This window comes from Echiichthys vipera (assembly GCF_963691815.1).
Source record: "Echiichthys vipera genome assembly, chromosome: 5".
NCBI lineage: Eukaryota > Metazoa > Chordata > Actinopteri > Perciformes > Trachinidae > Echiichthys > Echiichthys vipera.
This window is the reverse complement of record NC_139830.1, coordinates 19,347,773-19,372,540: the sequence shown is the minus strand read 5'-3', so window position 1 is coordinate 19,372,540 and position 24,768 is coordinate 19,347,773. Positions and strand designations below refer to the sequence as shown.

General features: G+C 39.9%; 2 protein-coding genes across 2 annotated transcripts; one reads left to right on the top strand and one right to left on the bottom strand.

The window, feature by feature from the left end:
• Nucleotides 1–1,597: 1,597 nt before the first annotated feature.
• LOC310947443 (uncharacterized protein) lies at nucleotides 1,598–17,554 on the bottom strand (the record flags this gene model as incomplete). The annotated part of the gene is made up of 19 exons (XM_083914231.1): nucleotides 1,598–2,511; nucleotides 2,632–2,755; nucleotides 2,959–3,186; nucleotides 3,508–4,320; nucleotides 5,249–5,537; nucleotides 5,638–5,796; nucleotides 7,060–7,078; nucleotides 7,987–8,895; nucleotides 9,081–9,207; nucleotides 9,434–9,661; nucleotides 9,743–10,555; nucleotides 10,746–11,034; nucleotides 11,142–11,350; nucleotides 11,861–12,759; nucleotides 13,525–13,648; nucleotides 15,503–15,730; nucleotides 15,903–16,697; nucleotides 16,855–17,152; nucleotides 17,322–17,554. The coding sequence occupies 19 exons, from the start codon at nucleotides 17,552–17,554 to the stop codon at nucleotides 1,598–1,600; spliced, it is 7,698 nt and encodes a 2,565-aa protein (XP_083770357.1).
• A 3,063-nt stretch (nucleotides 17,555–20,617) lies between these two features.
• Nucleotides 20,618–23,640, top strand: LOC310947442 (extracellular calcium-sensing receptor-like; the record flags this gene model as incomplete). Its single annotated transcript, XM_083914230.1, has 6 exons — nucleotides 20,618–20,838; nucleotides 20,920–21,208; nucleotides 21,291–22,037; nucleotides 22,118–22,345; nucleotides 22,470–22,593; nucleotides 22,733–23,640. 6 exons carry the CDS (start codon nucleotides 20,618–20,620, stop codon nucleotides 23,638–23,640), a joined length of 2,517 nt encoding a protein of 838 aa, XP_083770356.1.
• Nucleotides 23,641–24,768: the final 1,128 nt, after the last annotated feature.

Genomic DNA, 24,768 nt, shown 5'->3' with positions numbered 1-24,768 from the left:
AGCAACTGAAGTTAATTGGTTAACTATCTGGTAGTGGTGGCATATTTGAAAAGGACAAACTTAAAAAATGACCTGTAACAGTGCAGGCTGTCCTCATTCACTGTTCATACATAAAAGTATGAAACATGATGCACTATAATTGGTATGTATTCCGCATATTTATTACTGTCAACATTAAATCCAAAGAAAAGGAGGAATTTAGGTAACATCATATTAGAGAACTAAAATCTTCATGGAGGTTGGTTGAGGTGATTCCAAAACATAGGACTTATTACCCGGGGGATAGTAGTTCATGTCCTGGCAGTGTTCGTGTACTTAACCAAACCACAATCTTTTCTCTAATCATCTAGTAGTTTTAGATCCTAAACGTAACCATCACCTTTTGTTGCCTAAACGTAACCATCACTGTAGCCTCTTCCTTTGACGGTGGGCTCGGTGGCACTGCTAGGCCCTGGCTTTGCCTCTGACAGTTTTTGCCAAGGCCGTCCCTTTTGGCCTGGAACTGTTGCACCACCTCCCTCCTTCAGTTTCCTATGCCACAGAATGCAGTGGAAACACAGCCTCATTGCCCTTGCTGCTGAGAGTCCTAAACCAGGCCAATGTCAGGTCCCTCATGGTGCCAACTGCTGCTTTGCTTTAAAAAAAAAACAAAAACAAAAAAAAACCTCTACTCGAATGTACTTGTACGAAAAAAAAAAAACAGAATAAAAAAAACCTGTCTCTGGCTGGATCCTACCGACAATGCCAGAAATTGTAACTGGGCCAGAAGAGGGCCTCAGCTATGTGTGTAGCATCTTATTCTTAGCTTGTCAATGTAATAATGCATTTTGTGTTACACATTGGTCCACCAGAAAGTAACGCACCTTTGAGAACACGATCAGATGTCAAAATGTGCAGGCCTGTCCGAATTATTACATGTTTAGTTTCATGTTTGTGAAGAAAGAAAATATGAATTGCAAAGTGTCCATAACCCTGATGGAAAAGTGTATCTTTATATCACTTAATCCCACTTCATCAATGCAACAACAAATTATCTTGTCTATCTATTGTCTTTGATAGATGGCAGCAGAAATGATCATGTAAGTCAGTTAAAGGATAAAAAATGCTAGGCCTTTTTGTAGCTAATCTATAAAAATGAATTTAAAATTTCTTTGATAACGAATTATTGTGTGAAATATTCATGCAAAATCTTTTATTTTGGAATTGACTTTGCTGACATTATTTTGCAGTTTTTTACTTGAAACATTATTTAATTCATAATTTGAACTGAACACACTTATAGAGAGGAAACTGTTCATGGTTTAATGATCATACTATACATGTGATATCACATTTACTGTACATCTGCACTGGTGTAAAATAGAAATAAGAAATATATGTAAATGACCAGGGGACACTCAATTATGCAGTGCAAATTAATTTATGTTAGTTTATTGTATTGTTTAATTCAGTATTACTCGCATCTTTATTACTAAGACACTAGTATTTAAGAAAGAAAGACAGGATCATTCACATAATATTAACTAGAAACTGAGTTATTAATGATCAATACAAAATAAGGAAAAATTAAAAAGCAAGGAATTACAGCAATCTAAAATTAATATTGACTAACATTTGTTTTGTTCATTACATGCTTTTTGGTATTTTGTTCTGGCCTCAGTAAAATAAGATAACATTTGGGGATAAAAATGCTGAAAAGAAGTCCATAACTTGAAGCCAGAATAGCAAATATCTCCACAGCCACAGTGAACTTCCCAGGAGAGCTGGCATAAGCTGGGATAAACGTAATCCACACTGCACAGAATATCAGCATGCTGAAGGTGATACATTTAGCTTCATTAAAATTATCAGGCAGCTTTCGAGCCAAAAAAGCGAGTACAAAACACAACACAGCTAGAAGTCCTATGTATCCTAACACAGCCCAGAACCCTACAGGTGATCCCAGGGCACACTCTAAGATGATTCTGTCATTATAGAGCAACACATTCTTGAAAGGAAAAGGAGGGTTGATTGTCAGCCAAAGTATGCAAATAAGAATCTGTATAAGAGTGAAACCCAGAACACTGAGTCTCTGCTGTGCAGGCCCAAACCATTTCATCACATTACTTCCTGGAAGTGTGGCCCTAAATGCCATTAACACTACTATAGTCTTCCCCAGAACACAAGAGATACAGAGAACAAAGGTGATGCCGAATGCTGTGTGTCGCAGCATGCAGGACCACTCAGAGGGCCGACCGATGAAGGTCAGAGAACACAGGAAACACAGGGTCAAGGAGAAGAGCAGCAGGAAGCTCAGCTCAGAGTTGTTGGCCCTGACAATAGGAGTTTCCCAGAAGTGAAAGAACACTAATGCTATCATAATTGTCAAAATGACACCCAACAAACAAAAGAATGATAAAATGATCCCCATGATCTCTGCGAAAGACAAGAATTCAATTTCTTTCAAGATGCATGTGTCTCCTCTGATATTCGGCCAATAATCAATGGGGCATTTGAAGCAATCCGCTGAGTCTGTTTTTGAAATAGACAAAACATTGATTAGGTCACATGCTATTAATGGATAGGAAAAAACACATTCCAGATACCAAATATTTTGAATGTAATGTATATGTAAACAATTCTAAATCAAACCTGTAATGTTGCTAATTTCTCCTTCTGCACACAGTATACAGTCAAAACAGCAAACAGGTTTTCTTTTCTGCTGGACTTTGCGTTTTCCTGGGGGGCAGCTTTCACTGCACACTGACACAGGCACCTGGTGCATGAATATGTGGAGGAATTGGATGTGACCTGCAGTGTGTTCACTGATTTATTTCATTTGAAATTAATTTAGAAAAATGTAATCATGTCATAACCCAGACGCCTGTCTTTTGTTCTAGTGGATTATGAAATATTATTCAGTATGGCAGTGTGACTAACAACCCAGAAATGTGAAAACAAAGCAATATGAATATGTACCGTATCACTTCCTCCTGTCCACACTATCTGCACGCTGTTCATTAAAAATTGATGCTCGCGGGGCAGAGTGGCATCAAAAACTCCAACTGTGCGGGCATGCATGGTCCCTGAGGTCACATGTTGTAAATTTATGAGCTCATATTTTGCAGGTGAATCTCCATTCTGGTCAAAAGTCACTCTTTCCCCCTGACTTGTTGTAAAGTTGATATTCTGTAAGGAGTGTAGCACCTGTAAAGAAGAGGAGGGATTTAATTGAACACTGCTGGCTTTTTCTCAATTTTTTTTCTCAATAAATAACTTTGTGTTTTTATATGTATCGTTTTTGAGGTTGAAATAAAGTTGAGTTTGAAAATAAGTGGCTGAAAAAGTGGGGTAAAAAGTATAGAAGGGGCCATTGCCCCGCCACTTTATGCCCCGGTCCACTTAACATGGCAGCTGTTGTGATGCCATCACAAGATGGTCTTTAGTTTCAAATGACATCTGATTTTTGTGGGATATAAACAATTAAATGATTTCCAAAGCTCAATAACCTTCTGTTTTTTCCCTCACCTGCCATGGTTGAATGTGTTTGGTATCAGCACAGCTCCCGTTGTCGAAGGGGCCTCTACCCCCCTCACATGTGACAAGGCTGTGGAGAGCATGAGCCACGGCGTAAACTGACTTGTATACATTATTGGTGAATCTCAGGTCAGAAACATCTGTAAAATATGATTTTACATTCTGTAAACTCTCAAACCCACTGCATGGCTTTCTTTGTGTGTTTGCAGTGTCATTCAGAGCACAGTCAAACATGTCTTCCCAGAAATCTCTGACAAACTGACTGTCAGGAAACTGTGAGGGGTGGAACTGCCTCAGGTACTCTTCCAGCCCTGGGATCTGAGCTCGGCTGACGGTGAAGCCCAGTGAGCCCACCAGGATGCTGTGTCCCTCACTGTCAGTCAGAGAGTGATCTGTGATCCAGGCGTCACTGCCAACCCACTGCAGTCCTGTAATGTTCTGTTTGTACAACTCAGTCGCCAGCACATTCATTTCTCTGTGCGACATGAAGGCAATGATGACTTTAGAGGTGGAGTACTTCACAGTTTCAACTACTTTTGTCAACTCGTGAAGAGGACCTGTTTGCTCAAATGCCAGGTAATATTCTATGCACACTCCCTCTTCTTTTGCAGCTTGTATAAATGTTGTGATCCCGTTGATACCATAGTCGTTTTTGTTACTAATTGCCCCCACCCAGGTCCAGCCAAAATGCTTCACCAGCTTTGCCAAGGCCCTGCTTTGGTGGCGGTCACTGGGAATAGTTCTGAAGAAGGATGGAAACTCCTCCCTGTTGCTGAGACATTCACAGGTTGCAAAGTGGCTGATCTGTGCAAAAGAGAAAAAACAGAAATGTGTTCTTTACACAATAATTACTTAGAAAAGTTTGTCTCAATCACACTTGCTCATTGTTTTTTAAACAGTCTTCACCTTCTCTAAGCTGAAAGTGCAATTATAGCAACTGTTTCATGCGACATCACAACACTATGGCATGTCTGTAAAAGTAGAAACTCACCTAAAATATGCCATCCATGCTTTTAAACCAGTTTCTGTGTCAGTAAAAGTGCAAAGTTGTTTTTTTTATCATGTGAGTCGTACTGCGCAAAGTGCTTAGATATGTTTTCACCATGACAGTCAACACTCGAAATATTTCTTCTATACAAATAGTTTTAGTCTATCTTTTGTTGACACTGATGAGTAACTGCAGACTACTTACTTGAACTATACAAGAATGTTTGTCAAGCAGAATGCTTTTGTGTATCACACTGAGATTTTTAGATTCTGTGTTAAAAAATAAGTTGAGTGGGAAAAGTCAAGTGTACAACACCGTAGGTTACAGAAAAAAAACGGATGCAGATTTGTACGTATACAGTGAATATATGTGTCTATCAAGTTGTTACATATACTGTAAATACGAAATTCAACTTTGTCCTTTTTTTTAAAGTCATGTACACTGAATAGGATATCGACCACAATAACATTGATGCCAAAAAAACCCAAACCTGTGTTATAAACAACAAATGAATTGTTCAGAGTATTGAAGTTATTGTTTGAAAAAATAATATCATTCAAAGTTTAGCCAAAGAGAATGAGAAAAAAAAACGGCATTAGACAAGTTTGTCAAGAAGCTCTTTGAAATCCAGAATTAGACATATCCAAAATCTCTATAACTTAAATGACAATGATTTAGAAACATGCTCTTATATGGACTCTTACATAACTGGTTATAAACACTGAATAAAAGTCAAATATTTACCACTGGTATCTGAAATCTTCCCATTATCCGGGCAAATCCTACCGTGGGTGCAGAGCCAGAGTGGCCTAGTACGGCATGTGCAGTTTCAGCCTTTGTGCAGCGTGTTTCATCAATGATCTGTCTCTGTCCATTGGCTAAATCTAGAGCTGACTTCATAATGTTTGTCATTCCACAGGAATTGTAAATCTTGTAGCCCACTGTGTAGTTAGAAAGAGTTGTAGGATTTCTATTTATTTCCTCAATTGCAAAAATCATGGTCTGGGCAAATTTGAATTCTCTTACATTGATGCTAGAAAAAGGAAAAATACATTTCTTTAAACTATGTCATATGAAGAAAATGTATTGATCAAGAAAGCACATATTGGATCAAAATCACAACACACACTCACTCCAGGCATGTTGGAGGATCGGGTAAGGTTTGAAAGGTGGGCACGCTTCCTCTGTACCCAGTGCGAAAGGTAAAAATACCACCTAAAATGAAGTCCCCAGCCTTGGTCAGCTCAGGTGGTTGTGCCTTTCCCTGCAGCCGGCAAACAGGTGTTCCTCTCCTGATCAGAAGAACCAGGAGGACCAGCTTCAGCAGTGGCATAGCTTCGCTCTGCATACTGGCCTCGTGAACTCTGCCCCTGTGTCACTCTTTATACTCTGCTTTGGCCTTTTCAATGTAGAACATGTCCATGCTCATATCCATGGACCTACTGCTATAGGGTGTAAAGCAAAGTGGGTGGGTGCCCCCAGGGAACAAGGAAAAATAATGTGGTGTACAGCAACGAAAGAGTATGCAATGAACAAAACTTTAGTATAGATAGCTATTTCATATTTTTTGGTTCAAATTATTTGTTTGAATATAAATTAGCAGAATGTGTAAATTTTGGCTTAAAGTTATAGGATGAGTCAAATACAAACTAGAACTAAGACAGGTTGTTCTCGTGCATTTTTTGTCACGTACATATAACAACAAAAAGTAACTAATTTGTATTTGTTTGCAAAACTCTCTGTATAATATTGTACCAAGATCAAGATGAAATGTTTTTCAGCATTTGGTTTTGAGCAAAGTACTCAACACCACTTCTGAGAACTTTGCCATGTTTTTATATTTCTGTTTGTCTCTGTCTGCGGCCAGATTTTGTCACTGTGATAATGTCACAACCATGCAAAACACGGTCATGAAACTTTATAGGTGTGTGTTTGAGATAAACAAGAAGGCTAAGTTTAAAGATAGGTGTGGTCCAAGCATGCCGGAATTACAGGGTAAGAAATAGGGAAGGGGTCAATCCCAAATTTACACCACTGACCCGATTTAGCATCGCGACTGGTGTGATCCCATCGCAAGATGGTCTCCAGTTCAGTTTTTGTCATCAGCACAACCTGCTGTCTGATTGCACTATGTCCGCCATCTTTTAATAACCCTCAGTTGTGTAATTGTAAGGTTAGGGATAAAGGATAAGGGTAATTTCACTCATTACGTAAAGTAAATTATTGTTCGTGATGAGGGAAAAAAATATATTTTGAATTTGAAATGAATGAAAATGAAAATAGCATTTTGTTGGTTGAATGTCCCGTGTCATACAGGCCTGACACAATGTACCTGCACAATCAGAATAAACAGGACAAACTGCATGCTGCAATGCATTTGCTGGGGCTATGACTAGTCTTCTTATACTTTCAAGCCTCCATGGCTCTTTAGCTAAAGAGTAAGTTGTCAGAAACATGATCAATAGTGACATTATACATTTATTAAATAGTACCAAAGTATTTTATAATACAGCATTTTTTTCAGTTTGCTGATAAAGCAAACACTGGCACCTCACGGCAGACATGATCTCAGAGCTTAAAAAAACAAACAAAAAAACAAACAAGGAAGATCATTCAAAACAAACCCTTACTTGATTTAAAATGCAACATTAACATGTTGTGACAAGTATGATGAATGACATGGAACCTGTTTTTTCAGCTTGAGGAAATATGTCACCTGTTGTTCCTGTTGTTGTGTGTAAGGATGAAGCAATTCACAATGTTTAATCTCCAGTGTCCTCGTTTTGGGGCCGTGCTGCAGCACTCCCACTGGAGTCAAGCCACTGGGTAATAAAGTCATGCTTACAACAGATGGGGACTCATTTATCGTCCACTGTTTTTCTTCTGTCTTGTTTTTTTTGAATGTGTACATGTACCTATTATTTTTGCTGTATTGCATCATTGTATAGTTGTACTTGAAAGTAGGACCAACAAGATGCCTTTAATTTATTAGACAAAAAAAAAAAAAAAATCTTGTTGTTGCCTAGCTTGGCCAGGTCTCCCTTGAAAAAGAGATTCTTAATCTCAATGAAACTTAACATGGTTAAATATACAGTAGGTTAAATGAAATAATAAAAAAATAAAAGATGTGTGAGGCTTGTAGCTGTCTGCATTGCTGAATACATTGTGGGGTAGCTTCGATAGAGGATTCACTGAAGCACTTGGGCATGGCGGACCCCCAAAAGCTTCAGATAAGGGGGAGACTGGATCTGCGATCTTAGAGATCTGAATGAATGTAGCGATGGAACTATTGGGAAGCCATTTCTGAATAAATGTATACAAATTTAACATACAACAAAACAGAATATAATCAAAGATGTATTCACTGAAAAAACATATTTGCATTAGAGAAGCCCGTGATATAAAAATAATAAGTACAGATTTTATTGTGGTTGTAAAAGAGGAAAGTTACATTACAAGTGATATGTTCAGTGGTTAATAACGTATATCACTAGGTGTCTTTCCCATCATGTGTTTCTTAGTGTTCTGCTCAGGCCTGAACAAAATTATATAACATTTTGGCAGAAAAATGCAGAAGAGAAGTCCATAACTGGAGGCCAGAATAGCAAATATCTCCACAGCCACAGTGAATTTCCCTGGAGAGCTAACGTAAGCTGGGATAAATGTGATCCACACTGCACAGAATATTAACATGCTGAAAGTGATCAATTTAGCCTCATTGAAATTATCAGGCAGCTTTCGAGCCAAAAAAGCGAGTACAAAACACAACACAGCTAGAAGTCCTATGTATCCCAACACAGCCCAGAACCCTACAGATGATCCCAGGGCACACTCTAAGATGATTCTGTCATTATACAGCAACACATTCTTGAAAGGAAAAGGAGGGTTGATTGTCAGCCAAAGTATGCAAATAAGAATCTGTATAAGAGTGAAACCCAGAACACTGAGTCTCTGCTGTGCAGGCCCAAACCATTTCATCACATTACTTCCTGGAAGTGTGGCCCTGAAGGCCATTAACACCACTATAGTCTTCCCCAGAACACAAGAGATACAGAGAACAAAGGTGATGCCGAATGCTGTGTGTCTCAGCATGCAGGACCACTCAGAGGGCCGACCGATGAAGGTCAGAGAACACAGGAAACACAGGGTCAAGGAGAAGAGCAGCAGGAAGCTCAGCTCAGAGTTGTTGGCCCGTACTAGGGGTGTTTCTTTGTGGACGTATAAGATTAGCATCATGATTGTAGTTAGAAAAACTCCCAGCAGGGAAAATACAGCTAACAATGTTCCCAATATTTCATCATATGCTAAAAATTCGATTGCTTTGGGGATGCAGTCATCCTTCTGCTTGTTGGACCAGTACTCTGGTGGGCATTTCATACAGTGTATTGAATCTGCAAAATGGAAAAAAAAAATAAACAAACAAATGTGGAGTTATATTCATGTTGTGGTTTCAGGAAGCTACTTATTTCTGAAAATTCATTTCTGATTTTCAGATTTTTTTTTTCATGTCATTATGTGTAATACATTTTACTGCATTTGAAACAGCAAATGTAATAGTGATACATTGTTTAATTACCTGTTATATTACTTATCTCGCCTGCTGGACAGAATATGCATTTATAACAGCAGGCTGGCTTTCCTTTCTGGAGAACCTTACGAGTTCCTGGAAGACAGCTCTCACTGCAAACTGACACGGGTACCTCCTACACACACACACACACACACACAAACACACACACACACACACATTTATTTTTGCAACTCATAAAATATCTACAGCTTATTTATTGAACCTTTATTTAAACAGGCAAGTCATTGAGAAAAATACACACAAAAATATAAAACTCAATATCCATATCAAGGTTTTTAGAACACCTTTGAGTAAATATGTGAAAAGTAAACAAGCCCAAATCTAAGTCTCTACTTTACCTCGGTCAGACCATTTCCCCAGACAACTGGAATGTTGTTCATGATGAACGGACGACTCTCTGGAACAGAAGCATCATAAATGCCAACTGTTACCCCTTCCATGGTTCCTTTGTTTGTAATTTGTAAATTAACAAGGTCATATCTTGCTGGTGAGTCTCCATTACTGTCAAAATAAACGTGTTGCCCGTCTTCAGTGGTGAAATTAACAGTGTTCAGATATTGCAAGACCTAGTAAAGAAATGATACAGAAATTAAATGAAAGGTTTCCTGCTGTTATCACTCTGTCACACTTTACTGATGGTTCCTCACCTGCCATGGTTGAATGTGTTTAATATCAGCACAGCTCCCATTTGAAAATGGCCCTTTACCCTCCTCACATTTAATCAGGTTGTCAAGCGCATGAGCAACAGTGTAAACTGACTTGTATACATTACTGGTGAATCTCAGCTCAGACACATCAGTGAACTGTGATTCGACATTCTGTAAACTCTCAAACCCACTGCATGGCTTTCTTTGTGTGTTTGCAGTGTCATTCAGAGCACAGTCAAACATGTCTTCCCAGAAATCTCTGACAAACTGACTTTCAGGAAACTGTGAGGGGTGGAGCTGCTTCAGGTACTCTTCCAGCCCTGGGATTTGAGCTCGGCTGACAGTGAAGCCCAGTGAGCCCACCAGGATGCTGTGTCCCTCACTGTCAGTCAGAGAGTGATCTGTGATCCAGGCATCACTGCCAACCCACTGCAGTCCTGTAATGTTCTGTTTGTACAACTCTCTTGCCAGAACCTTAACTTCTCTGTGAGACATAAAAGCCACAATCACTTTTGAAGTGGCATGCTTAATTATCTCTATTATTCTCTGCAGGGTATGAGTTGGATCTGATGATGAAAATACTTCAGAATACTCAACACACACGCCATGTTCTTGTGCAGCTTGAATAAATGTAGCTATGCCATTGAGGCCATATTCGTTATTCACAGCTAGAGCCCCAATCCAGCTCCAACCAAAGTACTTGACCAGCTTTGCCAGTGCTCTGCTCTGGTAGTAGTCACTGGGAATAGTTCTGAAAAAAGTTGGATAGTCTTTTCTGTTGCTCAAACAGGCACAGGTGGCAAAATGGCTGATCTGCAGTGAAAGATACAATCATGTTACTGGCAGTGACAAACAAACCTTTTATCAATCTTGCATAATAACCTTTTACATTTATGCTACCTTGATAATGTTGCAAATCCACAAACTGTATATATTTCCATTGGCAAATTAAAGTTTAACAACACTCCACACTAACAGTAATGACCTTTCTTCTTTGACTTACCACAGGTATATGAAATCTTCCAACAACTTGTGCAAATGCAATAGTTGGTCTTGATCCTGAATGTCCCAAGATAGCTTGCACTGTCTCAGTTTTAGTGCAGTTGCCATCACTGACTTCTCTCTTCAGTCCGCTCACCAGGGCCAGTGCAGCTCTCAATATGTCCATAGTTCCACAGTTATTATAGATCTTGTAGCCAAGTTTGACATTAGGGAGCAAGTCAGGATTTTTGTTTATCTCATTTATAGCAAATATCATTGCTTGAGCAAATTTGAATTCCCTAAAATTGAAGCTAAAGGGGGATTAAAGATAGAATTAAACAACATATCATTATGTTAATGTCCCACATACAATACAAAATACACATAAACCAATTCAAATAGGCATAGCAATGCATACTTTTTGCATTTCCGTACTTCTGGAATTGTCTGAAATGTGTTAATAACATAATCCTGGCCTGTGCGAAATGAAAAAATGCCTCCAATAAAAAGGTCGCCATCTTGGGCCACTTCAGGTGGTTGTGCTGAGCCTTGCAGCCGGCACACAGGGTCTCCTTTCCCCATTAGCAGAACCAAGAGGAGAAGCCTCAACAATGGCATTGCTCTGCTCTTAAGGTCAGGCCAATCAGCTCTACAGCTCATGGCAGGGCTTTATATGCCTTTAACAACAGGAGGGAAGTTGTCATGGTTGAACTCATGCCCCAAGAGACCAGAGGAAACCAAACAAGTTAAGCTTATCCAAAATATGTTTTTGTCTGTAGAAGTGAATATTTTATTTGTTTGATTATAGTTTTATAGCACTGTATCATTACAAGTTGTGAAATGAGTAAGGAATTCAGTTTTTTTTTTGGCTTATGCATTTATTTCTACTTCAGTGAATTCACATTTCTATATCATATATATGATGGTATATTACATTGTATGAAAACCTGTCATCTCAATAGGTTATGTCACAAATGATATGATATACAGTGGGAAAATTACTACAATAGTACAATGCAGGTCAAATTAAGATAGATGTCTACTTGACAGTCTGGTTAACGGATTATAATGTCATATTATTATAGAACTTGAATGCCTTTGCCACTATATTATTTAAAGTTTTCAAAATGATATTGCAGCCCCCTGTCGCATCATATTCTTTTTTGTATTCTTCTCGGGTTTCAGTAAAATAAGATAACATTTTGGAATGAAAATACAAATGAGCAGTCCAAAACTGGAGGCCAGAATAGCAAATATTTCCACAGCAACACTGAACTTCCCAGGTGAGCTGACATATGCTGGGATGAAAGTGATCCAGACTGCACAGAATATCAGCATGCTAAAGGTAATAAATTTTGCTTCATTGAAATTATCAGGCAGTTTCCGGGCCAGAAAAGCAAGAATGAAACATAACATGGCCAGAAGTCCTATGTACCCAAGTACAGCCCAAAAGCCTACAGATGAGCCCAAAGCGCACTCTAAGATGATTTTGTCCTTGAGTTCCTCAAAATTCTTAAATGGAAAAGGAGGAGAAATTGTTAACCAAAGGATACATATGATAACTTGTATAAGAGTGAAACCAAGAACACTGAGTCTCTGCTGTGCAGGCCCAAACCATTTTATCACATTACTTCCTGGAACTGTGGCCCTAAATGCCATTAACACCACTATAGTCTTCCCCAGAACACAAGAGATACAGAGGACAAAGGTGATGCCGAATGCTGTGTGTCTCAGCATGCAGGACCACTCGGAAGGCTGGCCGATGAAGGTCAGAGAACACAGAAAACACAGGGTCAAGGAGAAGAGCAGCAGGAAGCTCAGCTCAGAGTTGTTGGCCCTGACAATGGGAGTTTTCCTGTGTCTGAAGAAAATAAATCCCACAACAGCGGTGATGCATGTTCCAAATAAGGATGCTGCGGTAAGCAGTGCTCCCATAATCTCTTCATGTGATAGAAACTCTGCCTCTTTTCTTACACAGGCATCTCTTCTGTCATTTGACCAAAACTCAGGGTGGCATGGCACACAGTTGATAGAATCTGAAATATAATAGTAAGGCATGTTAGATCAGTACATTTGTCTATTGTTTTATCACTATCTTAAATCCTTTTCTATGCATACAAGGCAGACAATATGATTCTCAGAAAAAAAATCCTCATGGCAGTTGCACATTTGGTAATGGTAAATGGACTTGTACTTATATAGCGCCTTTCTAGTCATCTGACTACTCAAGGCGCTTCACAGTGTCTGTCACATTCACCCATTCACACAGACATTCACACTGATGGCAGTGGACATCTACATACCATCTAATCTGATCTAACCATTCACACCACATTTACACCACGTTTACACACCCATGCGCAGCACGGGGAGCAATTCGGGGTTCAGTGTCTTGCCCAAGAATACTTCGACATGTGGACCAGGGGGAGATGGGGATCGAACCACCAATCTCTCAAACAGAGGACGACCCACTCTGCCACCAAGCCACAGCCGCCCCATTTGTTTCATACTTTGATTTTACTGTTTAAGTGCAAGATACAATTTAAAGATATAATATTATTTATTTTTAGATTGTTTAATAAACAAGATTTTTATATATTGTTGCAAATTTTAATGTTTTAATGCTTTTGCAAACACATTTATTGCAGTTTCATAGAGAGATAGATAGAAAACCTCAGTAGATAAGATCAAATCTATCCGAATGCTTATACACCACTAGGAAATTTTGAATAATAATATACTGTAGACCTTTTTGTAATTTAAATGAGCTGAAACTTTCTACCAATATGCCATTATTTCACCTGTAATGTTGCTTATTTCTCCCTCTCCACATCTTAAGCAATCATAGCAGCATACAGGCTTTCCTTTCTGGAGAACCTTGCGAGTTCCTGGACGACACTTCTCGCTGCAAACTGACAAAGGCACCTGTGGAAAAAAATGTATGGGCATTCACAAGATGTTGTCTTTGCAAACCTGTATCATTCATTTTGATTCATCAAAATTAGAGTTATATGTTCTGTATGTTATGTATTATGTTTAACTTCCATTATAGGTGTAGCCCTCTAAGCTGTGCAGGTTCAATCCTCAGGCATATGCAGTAGTGAAGATTTCTTTCTTGCTCTTGTGCCCTGCAATGGCCCCACTTACATCCTACTATACAGTATAAGAGCTATACTTGACCCAGTTCTTTTTTCAACAATCAGCATTTTCTTTAACTAATGTTGGTGGAGCAGGGGTCCCGGTTCTTTGGGGGCTAGTGTTCTAGTTTGGAAACGCTTCCCCCCCCTAAGCTATGTTAATGGGTGAGGCTAATGTACCAGACAGTCAGAGAGGATTTGGACATATCATACAGATAGAAATGGATGCACAGGCACAGAGAAGCCCAGGATGCCGCTGCACAAATCTCAGGCACTGACATCCCTCTGAGGAGGGCCATAAATGAGGATGGAGCCTTCTTAAAGTGCGCTTAGATGCCCTGTGGAAGCTCCACTCCTGCTGCACTGTAGGCTAGAGTGATGGCATTAAACAGCCAGTGAGACAAATGTTGTTGTGAAAGAGTTGCACATTGTGAGTGCATTCTATAATGAACAAACAGCTGCTGGGCCTGCATGACGTTCACTGTGCACAGAACATACTAAGGGCGCACTCACACTGTCCATCCGTACCGTGCCCAAACACGCTTCACGGTTAAAGTCTAGTTCGTTTGACCAGTGTGAGTGCAACCGTACCACGCCTAGGCGCAGCAAGCTTGCCTGCCATGGCCCGTTTGGGGGAGGTGGGCTTTTGTAAAGCACATGTACAAGCACGAGCGTACGCACATGTACGAGCATGAACACGGGGCCTACGGCGGTTCTGACGTCATTTTATGTGAAAGGTTCACGTTGGTGTGATGCGGAGGTGGAGTGTTTTACTGCAGATTTGATCAGAACATTACCATGTTTTCAGGGAAGTTAACTTCAGAAGATGAAGACAAGAAGAAGAAGAAGATGAAACAACTTTTCCACTAAGAAAGGCCTTCAGTACTGTTCTCTTCTTTGAATCCCTATATACTCTCCAGTTCCTATATACAGTAACTCATGTTATTGCAGCATCTATGCTGACCTGCTTAGAAGCTGCCATTGTTTTATTGAATGAACAGTCACCTCTCCATGTTGTCTTAAACCGCTAGTAGCTCCTCCCAGGAAATGCATTATTTGAATCCTGACAAGATGGATATTCGTGTGATATGTGACCTTCAATGATCTTTTGATATTGCAAGAATTCAGCTGCCGTGCAAGGAAGAACCCTTAAAGGGAAATAATTCTCGACTGAAAAGAATTTGTTATGACTTTTAGAATGAATGAGGGATTCAGCTGGGGTAAAAGGGGGTAAAACCATTCATTCTCCTCTCCGGGAGAGATGCCCTACTGTTTCCACCATGCAAGCAAACAGGGGTGGGGGTCTGGCAAACTGAAGTGTATAGCCTTTTGTGATTAGTTTTGGCATCCTCGTCTCCATGGATAATAAGCTTAACCATACTTAGCAGTGTTCAGAAAGCAAGCGTGCAAGTGTCTTTGCACCCTGCACCAGACTTAAATGTGGTCTGTGCAGGGTACAAAGAAATATTGACAACTGCTCATGCTCTAGCGATAAACCCAAAAGTGTAGCTAGTGTAGAGTACGAAGCCTATACAAAATAGAAACAAACTTATGATACAATAACAATAACTAAATATGTATACAATTATAACAATAGATGTAGACTGTATTTAATAATTACGGCGAACACAGGGTAGCTTACCTGTTGTGAGTTCCCTGCCCAAATTAAAGACTTATTGTGCAGAGTCAGCTGTTTGTCTGCAGGTAAAGATGCATCATGAAGACCAACGGTGACAAAGTCCACAATGCCATTTTCTGTTGGCTGCCAATTTATAATTTCATACTTTGCGGCTGGGTCTCCATTCTCATTGAAATAAACTTCCTCTCCTTCCTTTGTTTTGAAATTAATATCTTTTATATGCTGTAAAATCTAAGAAGATACACATCAATGTAGTTTATTATCCAACAAACAGTTTGTAGGCCTATTGGTTGAACAGCACGATAGATTTATTGCAACATTTATTTAAAAAGTGAATCAAACATTTTTACTTGTTTGTGTGACTCACTGTAAAAAAAAATAGAATTTGTGTTTTTCAACTCACTGTGAATGGATCTAGCTGCACCTTGTTTCTACATGTTTTGTTACAGTTGAGAATACTATGAAGTGCGTGGGCCACAGCATACGTTCCTTTATAAACATTGTTAAAGATAGGCATGAGCGACATGTCATTGAAGCTGTTTTGCATCTCAGTCAGGTCTTCGTGTCCAGTACATTCTCTCCGATTCCCTGCTGAAGAATTTGACTCTTTGAATTTACAGCTAAATAATGTCTCCCAAAACTCTGTAAACATTTCATTACTTGATGAATTGAGTGGCCTCACATCCAACATGAACTCTCTCAAGCCACTGACATTTGCTTTGGGGATGGAAAGGCCTATGGCACCATCCAGAATGTGTTGCCTATCCATGGCTGCAGTTTGGGAATCAAAGATCCAGCCCTCACTGCCTACCCACTGGTATCCAGTCAAGTTGTGGTGAGACAATTCATGTAGTACCACATCCATATCCATGTGGGAGAGAAAAGCGACAATCACCTTGGATGTCGAAGCCTTGATAACGTCAATTATCTTTTGTATTTTGCCTGGTGGATCTGTTCTAAAGAAAGATACAGAGAACTCCAGACAGATACCCAGTTTCTGGGCGGTTTCTGTGAATATCGCCATGCCATTATTGCCATAATCATCATTAGTTCTAATAGCCCCAACCCACATCCAACCAAAGTGCTTGACCAACTGGGCCAGGGCTCTGCTCTGGTAGTAGTCACTGGGTATTGTCCTGAGGAAGGATGGGTACTTGGTTTTATCACTGAGACAATCACAAGTTGCAAAGTGGCTGATCTAAAAGGAAAACAAAAAGGTATATCCCAAGATGAAGAAATGAAATATAAAACATGTATACAGCCAACTGCAATTACTTTTTAATCCCCTTTGCTATGACCAGCTAGAAAAAAAAATCAAGAATAATGATACAGTTTTTTTTACCAATCCAACCCACCATTGGAATATGAAAGGGTCCAATAACAGTAGCTATAGCCATGCAAGGAGAAGAAGAGGTCTCCCCAATAATGGCCTGCACTTGGGCAGGTCTTGTACATGGTGCCTCAAAGGGTGCAGATGCCACTTCGTTTCCATTAGCCAAAGCCAGTGCAACCCTTACACCTCTGGAAATGGAGCCACAGGCATTGTAGATCTTATAGCCGAGAGAGATACCAGGCAGTAACTCTGTACTATTATTAATCTCCTCTATGGCAAAGAGCATCGCCTGGGCATACTGGAACCCTCTGAAATTTAAACTTCATGCAGACAGTTATAAAAATGTGAAAATTGATCATGAAATAGAATTAACAACATAGTAAATTGAAATGTTTGATATAACTAATACATACAACAGGGATTGTTTTCCTTATTTAAATACTCAGTTTGATATTTTCTATCTAAATAGATTGATCCAGTATAATTTACCTGGTGCATTGCAGTGGTAGTGGTTTGTGCATGTATGTATCCTGTCTGTCTTTCCAGCTGCTATGGAAAGAAAATATTGCTCCCAACAAAATGTCCCCATCCTTAGATAGCTGGGGATTCTCAGGATCCCCTCTCTGCCTACAGACCAGCTCCTCAGCCTGTGAGAAAGACGCCACCAGCAAGAGCTGTAAGAGTGCCCATCCTTGCTCTGGCCAGCTTTGTGTGGATGGCATACTGTCTGCAAGAGCAAAACCACTGGGTGGCATCACATGTGCCACAATGTAAATTCAAAGCCTGCACTGATATTTATACATTTTAGAGGGGTCAAAAAGAAATTATAGAACAGTGATTTTTTTTATGTCCATGGATTTGCAAGGTGGGGCTAGAAGAAGGACGTCCCCAAACAGCAAAAGGGTTTTGGGCCATAGCAAAGAAGTTAGGTATGAAAGCTTCCTCCAGCAAATGTCATGGGATCTATTGATCCTTGTGTGCTCTCTATTACAATTCTCTGACACCTGTTTGCCTTCCTTGCTCAATTTTTTGCTATCCAAACACTTTTCCAAAAAATCTAATCTTGAACCTTCTCTTGATCTTTATGCATGGTGAAATAGGAGTGTTCTCTTTTGAAACTGTTGACCGTAACAAACTTAGTCAGTGAGTGGATATCTTTGGGTCAGCCCTGCAGCACTTCTCCTTTCATCTCTCTGATAAGAGTTTCTCAGTTGCTGTTGGCCACTGCACCTCCTCATCTGATCCAATATAATCTGTGTTGTGGTGTTCCCCAAGAATTGTTCCAACACTGTTTGCCTTTTATATTCTTCCCCTTAGACAGATAATAATACATTTTCAACATATCACCCATTACTGCTTGGCAGATTATATTCATATATATGTTTCATTTAAACAATTGCCCCAGCATTGCCATTCTTAGTCCACCCAACAGATGCACTCAGACTCTCCCACCTTTGCAGCCACCTGACTTTAATTTATATTTACTCACCGGCCTCCACTTTCCCTCATTAGCCCTGTATATCATCTGGCCAGTGCCTTGCTTTCCAGCCATCTGTTCTTGAACCCGTATCTGTATCTGTCGGCCCAATTTGGTCGGCTGTCCATCTGAAGGCACCTGCTACTTTTCAGTTCCTAGGTGGTCCTGCTGATCTGTACTTTCCAGGCCACTTGTGTCTTTAATGATTCCCTCTGTAATGTACTTTGTATGCCCTAATCCAAATATAATTTCATTAAAAAAAAAAAAATCTAATTATCTGAGGTTTGCCACAAACATTCCATGCACCCATTGACAAGTGCAGTAGAACCGTATACGGTATCCCTGGTTGGGAATCACTCTTTCAGACAAAAACATACTTCCAATATTGAGGAAACAGTTTGGTGAAGGCCCTTCTCTCTTTTAACATGATTTTGTCCTGCATAAAGCAAGGTGAATGAAAATGGGAAGTTGTATGGAAGAATCACACAGGCCTGCACAAAGACCTAGTCTGAAGCCCATCAAAAAACTTCAGGTCCAACTGAAAAAGAGATTGTGAGCCAGGCCATATTGCCCAATGATCTGATACACTTGTGGCTGAATGGAAGGAAACCCCTGCAGCCAAGTTTAGAAATGATGTGGACAGTCTTCACAGTAGAATATATGGGCAATATGTTCAGGGGCCATAAAGAGATGCATTGTTTGGGTAACTACTCATTAACTAGCCATTTTACCGACCCTCATGATAAATTGTGATTTTTAATTATAAGCATTCATTAGTAATAACTACCCCTTTTTTTACACCTTGTGCCTCAAACTGAGACACAAAATAAAATTTATTTTATTTCAGAATGAAAGCTAAATGATGTAGATCCAGAAAAGATACCTTAATATGGAATAGTCACATATTTTGATTTGCGTAAAATGTTTCATCAGATACATTGTTGTATGTCTATTGACATCAAATTAATGTTTTCTTCAAAACCAAAACAAAAACATGAATTTAAATTGCATGTTTTTATTTATTTTATTTATTATTGAATTTAGTTGAGTTTAAAAAGGAATCTGCTCAAGGCCACAATCTCGATAAAGGCGTCAGGTTCTCCAATAGAGATCATAAGGGGATCATGATGCAACATCCCTTATAGGAAGTTTCCAATGTTAGCTTAGAGGACAGGTGTGGAGGGAGACTGGAGACACTGTGAACTCTAAAGGGAGTTTGTTAGTTTGTTAGAGTGCAAGTAAGTGGGAAGAGCCTGAGGTGTTAGTCTTGGTCAGGCCTGAGGCACCTGAACTTCGCCACATGTGCTCCTACTAAATCAGCTCCCACAAGACATACCCTCTGGAGAGGTCTAAAGTGTTTCATAAACTAACAGGCATCTCTATGAACACATAAACAACAATTTCTTTTTAATTAAAGAGGGCCTAAGAGGCGTCTCAGCTGAATCTTAAACCTCCCTGTGACAGAAAAATAACAATAACACCAAATTAAATGTTGTATGGCCCAATGCCTTGCTAAATCAGGTGTGTCAAACTGCTTAGTTTGATCAGTTGTCAAAATTGTAACTTTAAATCCCTCTTCCAAATGACATGACATATAGGGTAAAAAAAGATAGAAATTGAATGTAAGTGGGCCAACACCATTTAACAGTTATTTACGGATGAGGATGTTCATATACAGTATATATATATATATATATATATAAATATGTATGAACATGTGTGAGTATGAACAGAATGGAAGAAAAACGAAGGAAAAAACAGAACACATCCATAGGATGTTTCTGATGTTTAAGATTATATTAAACCTCAAATGTCCATTTAATGGCTTAAAAGTGCATTGACTAAGGTGTTGCAGGTAACGGATGTTATGGAGCACAACTCATAAACCTATTTAATATGATGTAAAGAATAGATTGCCTAAAACAGCATTATTTTTCAGGACAGGAACTCTTCTTCTTTGTATTATTTATTTTTTAAATAAGAGCACTTGTTATGCAGATTTCACACATTTCAGAGTGTTATATTACAATATAAAGTGGGTCACTGTTAAGCTGTTGTTCATATTTTCTACACTGTTGGATAGTTCATTCTATAACAATGCATTGTATTACCGTGACACAATAATGACACAATACGTCCATGGCCAGAACCAATCAAGACTGTCCTATCTGACTTTTCTCTCATTGGCTACTAAGAGGCCAGTGAGCCCTCTCATCAACTAGGATTATAAAATGTCACATTTAAGGCCACTTTGACCCTGACCTAGCTAGGTAGGTAGCTCTGCCCTATCAGCATCTGTGATTAGAAAATGTCACAAGTGATATCAGGGCTGATTTTCGTGGGGCTTCTGTTGGCATTTGGAGCAGTGGAGGAGGAAGCTCCTTTCTGTCAGATCCTGGGGAGTCCGGAGTTCCCTCTGCTGTCTAAAGAGGGAGATGTCATAATCGGGGGAGCCTTTTCCATCCACAGTAAAGTTACACAACCTCATCTTTCCTCTTCAGAAAAACCAACACGTCTCACATGTTCCAGGTAATTTTCCGCTTTGTACGAAAATGCTTTCTTATCAGTTCTGTCACCGTAGATACAAGTTTGTATTGTGCTTGTTGTCAGTGTCAACCTCAGGGAGTTTCGATTTGCCCAGACCATGATCTTTTCAATTGAGGAAATAAACAAAATGGAATTTCTTCTTCCCAATATATCAATTGGATACCGTATTTATGACAACTGTGGCTCAACATTAATCTCAATGCACACTGTGATGGCCCTTATGAACGGTGATGAGTGGACTGTGGGAAAGAGTTGTTCCGGTCAAACAGCTGTTCATGCTATTATTGGGGAGTCTGAATCCTCTTCAACAATTGTGCTGTCACGCACTACTGGACCATTCAAAATACCAGTGGTATGAGTCAAGTCTATCTGTATCAATGTCTTTATTAAATGCAAACTATACTTATTATTTCTCTCTCTTTGTGTACTCTCAGATAAGTCATTCAGCTACTTGTGAGTGTTTGAGCAACAGGGAAGAGTATCCCTCTTTCTTTCGAACCATTGCCAGTGACCGCTACCAAAGCCGTGCCCTCGCCCAACTGGTTAAGCACTTTGGCTGGACCTGGGTAGGGACAATCAACAGCGACAGCGACTATGGCAACAACGGCATGGCCATCTTCCTTGCTGCAGCCCAGGAGGAAGGAGTGTGTGTTGAGTATACTGAGAAATTCCACAGGGCAGAACCAGAAAAAGTCATGAAAGTGGTGGAAGTGATCCGAAAGAGCACTGCTCGGGTCATTGTGGGTTTCTTGGCCCACATAGAGATGAACAACCTTCTAGAACAGTTGAGTCTGCATAATGTCACAGGCCTGCAGTTTATTGGTGTGGAGGCCTGGATCACTGCTGACAGCCTTGTGACTCCCAACAGCTTCAGTGTGCTAGGAGGTTCACTAGGTTTTGCTGTGCAAAAGGCCAATATCAGTGGCCTGGATGATTTTTTAATTAAAAACTTCTGGGAGACAGAGTTTAAGTGCAATGAGATAAACAGCGACATGACAGCACCTTGCAAAGAAAACCAGGATGTACTTGAGTTTAAAGATTATGATGATGATGTGGCAGAGCTGAGATATACTAGTAACATTTACAAAGCCATCTATGCTGTGGCCCATTCTCTGCATAACATCCTAAATTGCTCCAATAGCCAGGGGTGTGATGACACTGTAAAGGTTACTCCCTGGCAGGTACAAAGGACAGATTACTAAACTCTTTGTTACTTAGCTGTTGATTTATATATACTGACATATCATCTTACCCTTTTTAGGTTGTGGAGTCTTTAAAGCAGGTGAATTTTACCATTAAGAATGGGGAGCAGGTGTGGTTTGACAGCACTGGAGCAGCTGTTGCTCGGTATGAGGTGGTGAACTGGCAGCGTGGATCAGATGATTTGGTCCAATTTAAACCTGTGGGCTATTATGATGCCTCTCTACCTCCTGGAAAGCAGTTTGTCCTCAACACTGAAACCATTATGTGGTCTGGAGGGAAGACAGAGGCAAATATTATAATTGACAAAAATCTACATTTATATAATGCAAGCATTGTAGTTTGACAATAATCCCCCTTAAAGGATTGTTTCAATAACTTTACATGTTTTTTTGTTTTGTTTTTATTCAAAGGTGCCTGTGTCAGTGTGCAGTGAGAGCTGTCATCCAGGAACTTATAAAGTCCTTCAGAAAGGAAGGCCAGTGTGCTGTTATGACTGTATACCATGTGCAGAGGGAGAAATCAGCAACAGCACAGGTATATGCACCACAGACCAGAGATATGGCAGTTTGCATACATTGTTTGCTTTCCACACTTCCTGTATCATGTTTAAGTTGGCTATGGTACAGTCTCTAATTTACATTTTTAGGTTGTAACTGACATATTTCTATTACAGACTCTAATGACTGCAAAAAGTGTCCTGAAGAGTATTGGTCCAATCAAAACAGAGATGCATGTGTACTGAAAAATGTCGAGTTCCTCTACTTCACTGAGGTTATGGGTATAATACTTGTATGTTTCACTTTGTTTGGTGTGCTGCTTACTTTAATTGTGGCCACTCTATTCTTGATCAATAAGGACTCTCCCTTGGTGAAGGCCAACAACTCTGAGCTGAGCTCCCTGCTGCTCTTCTCCTTGACCCTGTGTTTCCTGTGTTCTCTGACCTTCATCGGTCGGCCCTCTGAGTGGTCCTGCATGCTGCGACACACAGCATTCGGCATCACCTTTGTTCTCTGTATCTCTTGTGTTCTGGGGAAGACTATAGTGGTGTTAATGGCCTTCAGGGCCACACTTCCAGGAAGTAATGTGATGAAATGGTTTGGGCCTGCACAGCAGAGACTCAGTGTTCTGGGTTTCACTCTTATACAGATTCTTATTTGCATACTTTGGCTGACAATCAACCCTCCTTTTCCTTTCAAGAATGTGTTGCTCTATAATGACAGAATCATCTTAGAGTGTGCCCTGGGATCACCTGTAGGGTTCTGGGCTGTGTTAGGATACATAGGACTTCTAGCTGTGTTGTGTTTTGTACTAGCTTTTTTGGCTCGAAAGCTGCCTGATAATTTTAATGAAGCTAAATGTATCACCTTCAGCATGCTAATATTCTGTGCAGTGTGGATCACATTTATCCCAGCTTATGTCAGTTCTCCTGGGAAGTTCACTGTGGCTGTGGAGATATTTGCTATTTTAGCATCCAGTTATGGGCTACTTATATGTATATTTGCACCAAAATGTTTTATTATTGTACTCAAACCAGAATTGAACACAAGGAAACATCTGATGGGGAAAAGGGGTTCAGGTTAAATATAAATTAAATTATAGTTGTCGTCTTTTTTTTGTTATTTCACAGCTTGTGGCTTGGATTTAATTTGAAGTGAACTGAGCATACTATTTATTTAAACATAAATATTGTTTAGCTTTCCTTTGACTGTATTAAAATCTACAAAAACAGAAATAGCTACAAAGCAATAATTATACATTGTTGACTGGCAGTTAAACATTTACATTTTTATTTGAGATCTTTCTATTATGTGGTGAATCCTACCAAGCTGGTGCTACAGACAATTATAAAATCTGTACATAAAAAAGAAAAAAGTTGTAATCATATGAATTAAAATGTTTTTATAATATGTGACTTTGTCTCTTAATATTAATTTGTATAACTGGGGGACGTAAGTGCAACAAACAGTGACGTTTTCATTACAGTCAAATACCCGGTATAGGGCAGGTCTCCCTCGCCGAAATGGCCCCAATCTGAATGAGAGAAGAAGAAGAAGAATTCCTTTATTAGTCCCGCAATGGGGAAATTCAATTTTCACTCTATTTTTTTCATTTTTACACACACAGGCCCGAAATACACACATATACAGAAAGGACCTATGTAAATGCAACTAATGGAGAGATGTTAGAGCAAGGTGGCTGCCAGTGACCGGCGCCCCGAGCAGTTGGGGGTTTGGTGCCTTGCTCAACAGCACCTCAGCAGTGCCCAGGAGATGAACTGGCACCTCTCCAGCCACCAGTCCACGCTCCATTCATGGTCCACACAGGGACTCGAACCAGCGACCCTCCGGTTTCCAGCCAAGTCACCTGTGGACTGAGCTACTGCTACCTGTGAACACACATCTTTGCATGCGCTTGTTAAAATGAGTGCCACAGCGGCCAGAGTTGGATCCTGACCTGTGGCCCTTTGCTGCATGTCGCCCCCTCTCTCTCTCTCTCTCCCATTCACACACACACGCACGCAAGCATGCACGCACACACACAGAAGTATCATCATACTAGCTATTTCTGAATAGAAATACGCTATAACTTCCTCACCGGTGCCAGCCTGTCTGACACTAACACAATTTTTGACAACTATCGGAAATTTTAAGGAGTGTTTTCTTTCATGAAATTTGTAAGAGTTGATTTCGTGAACCAAACAAGCCACCT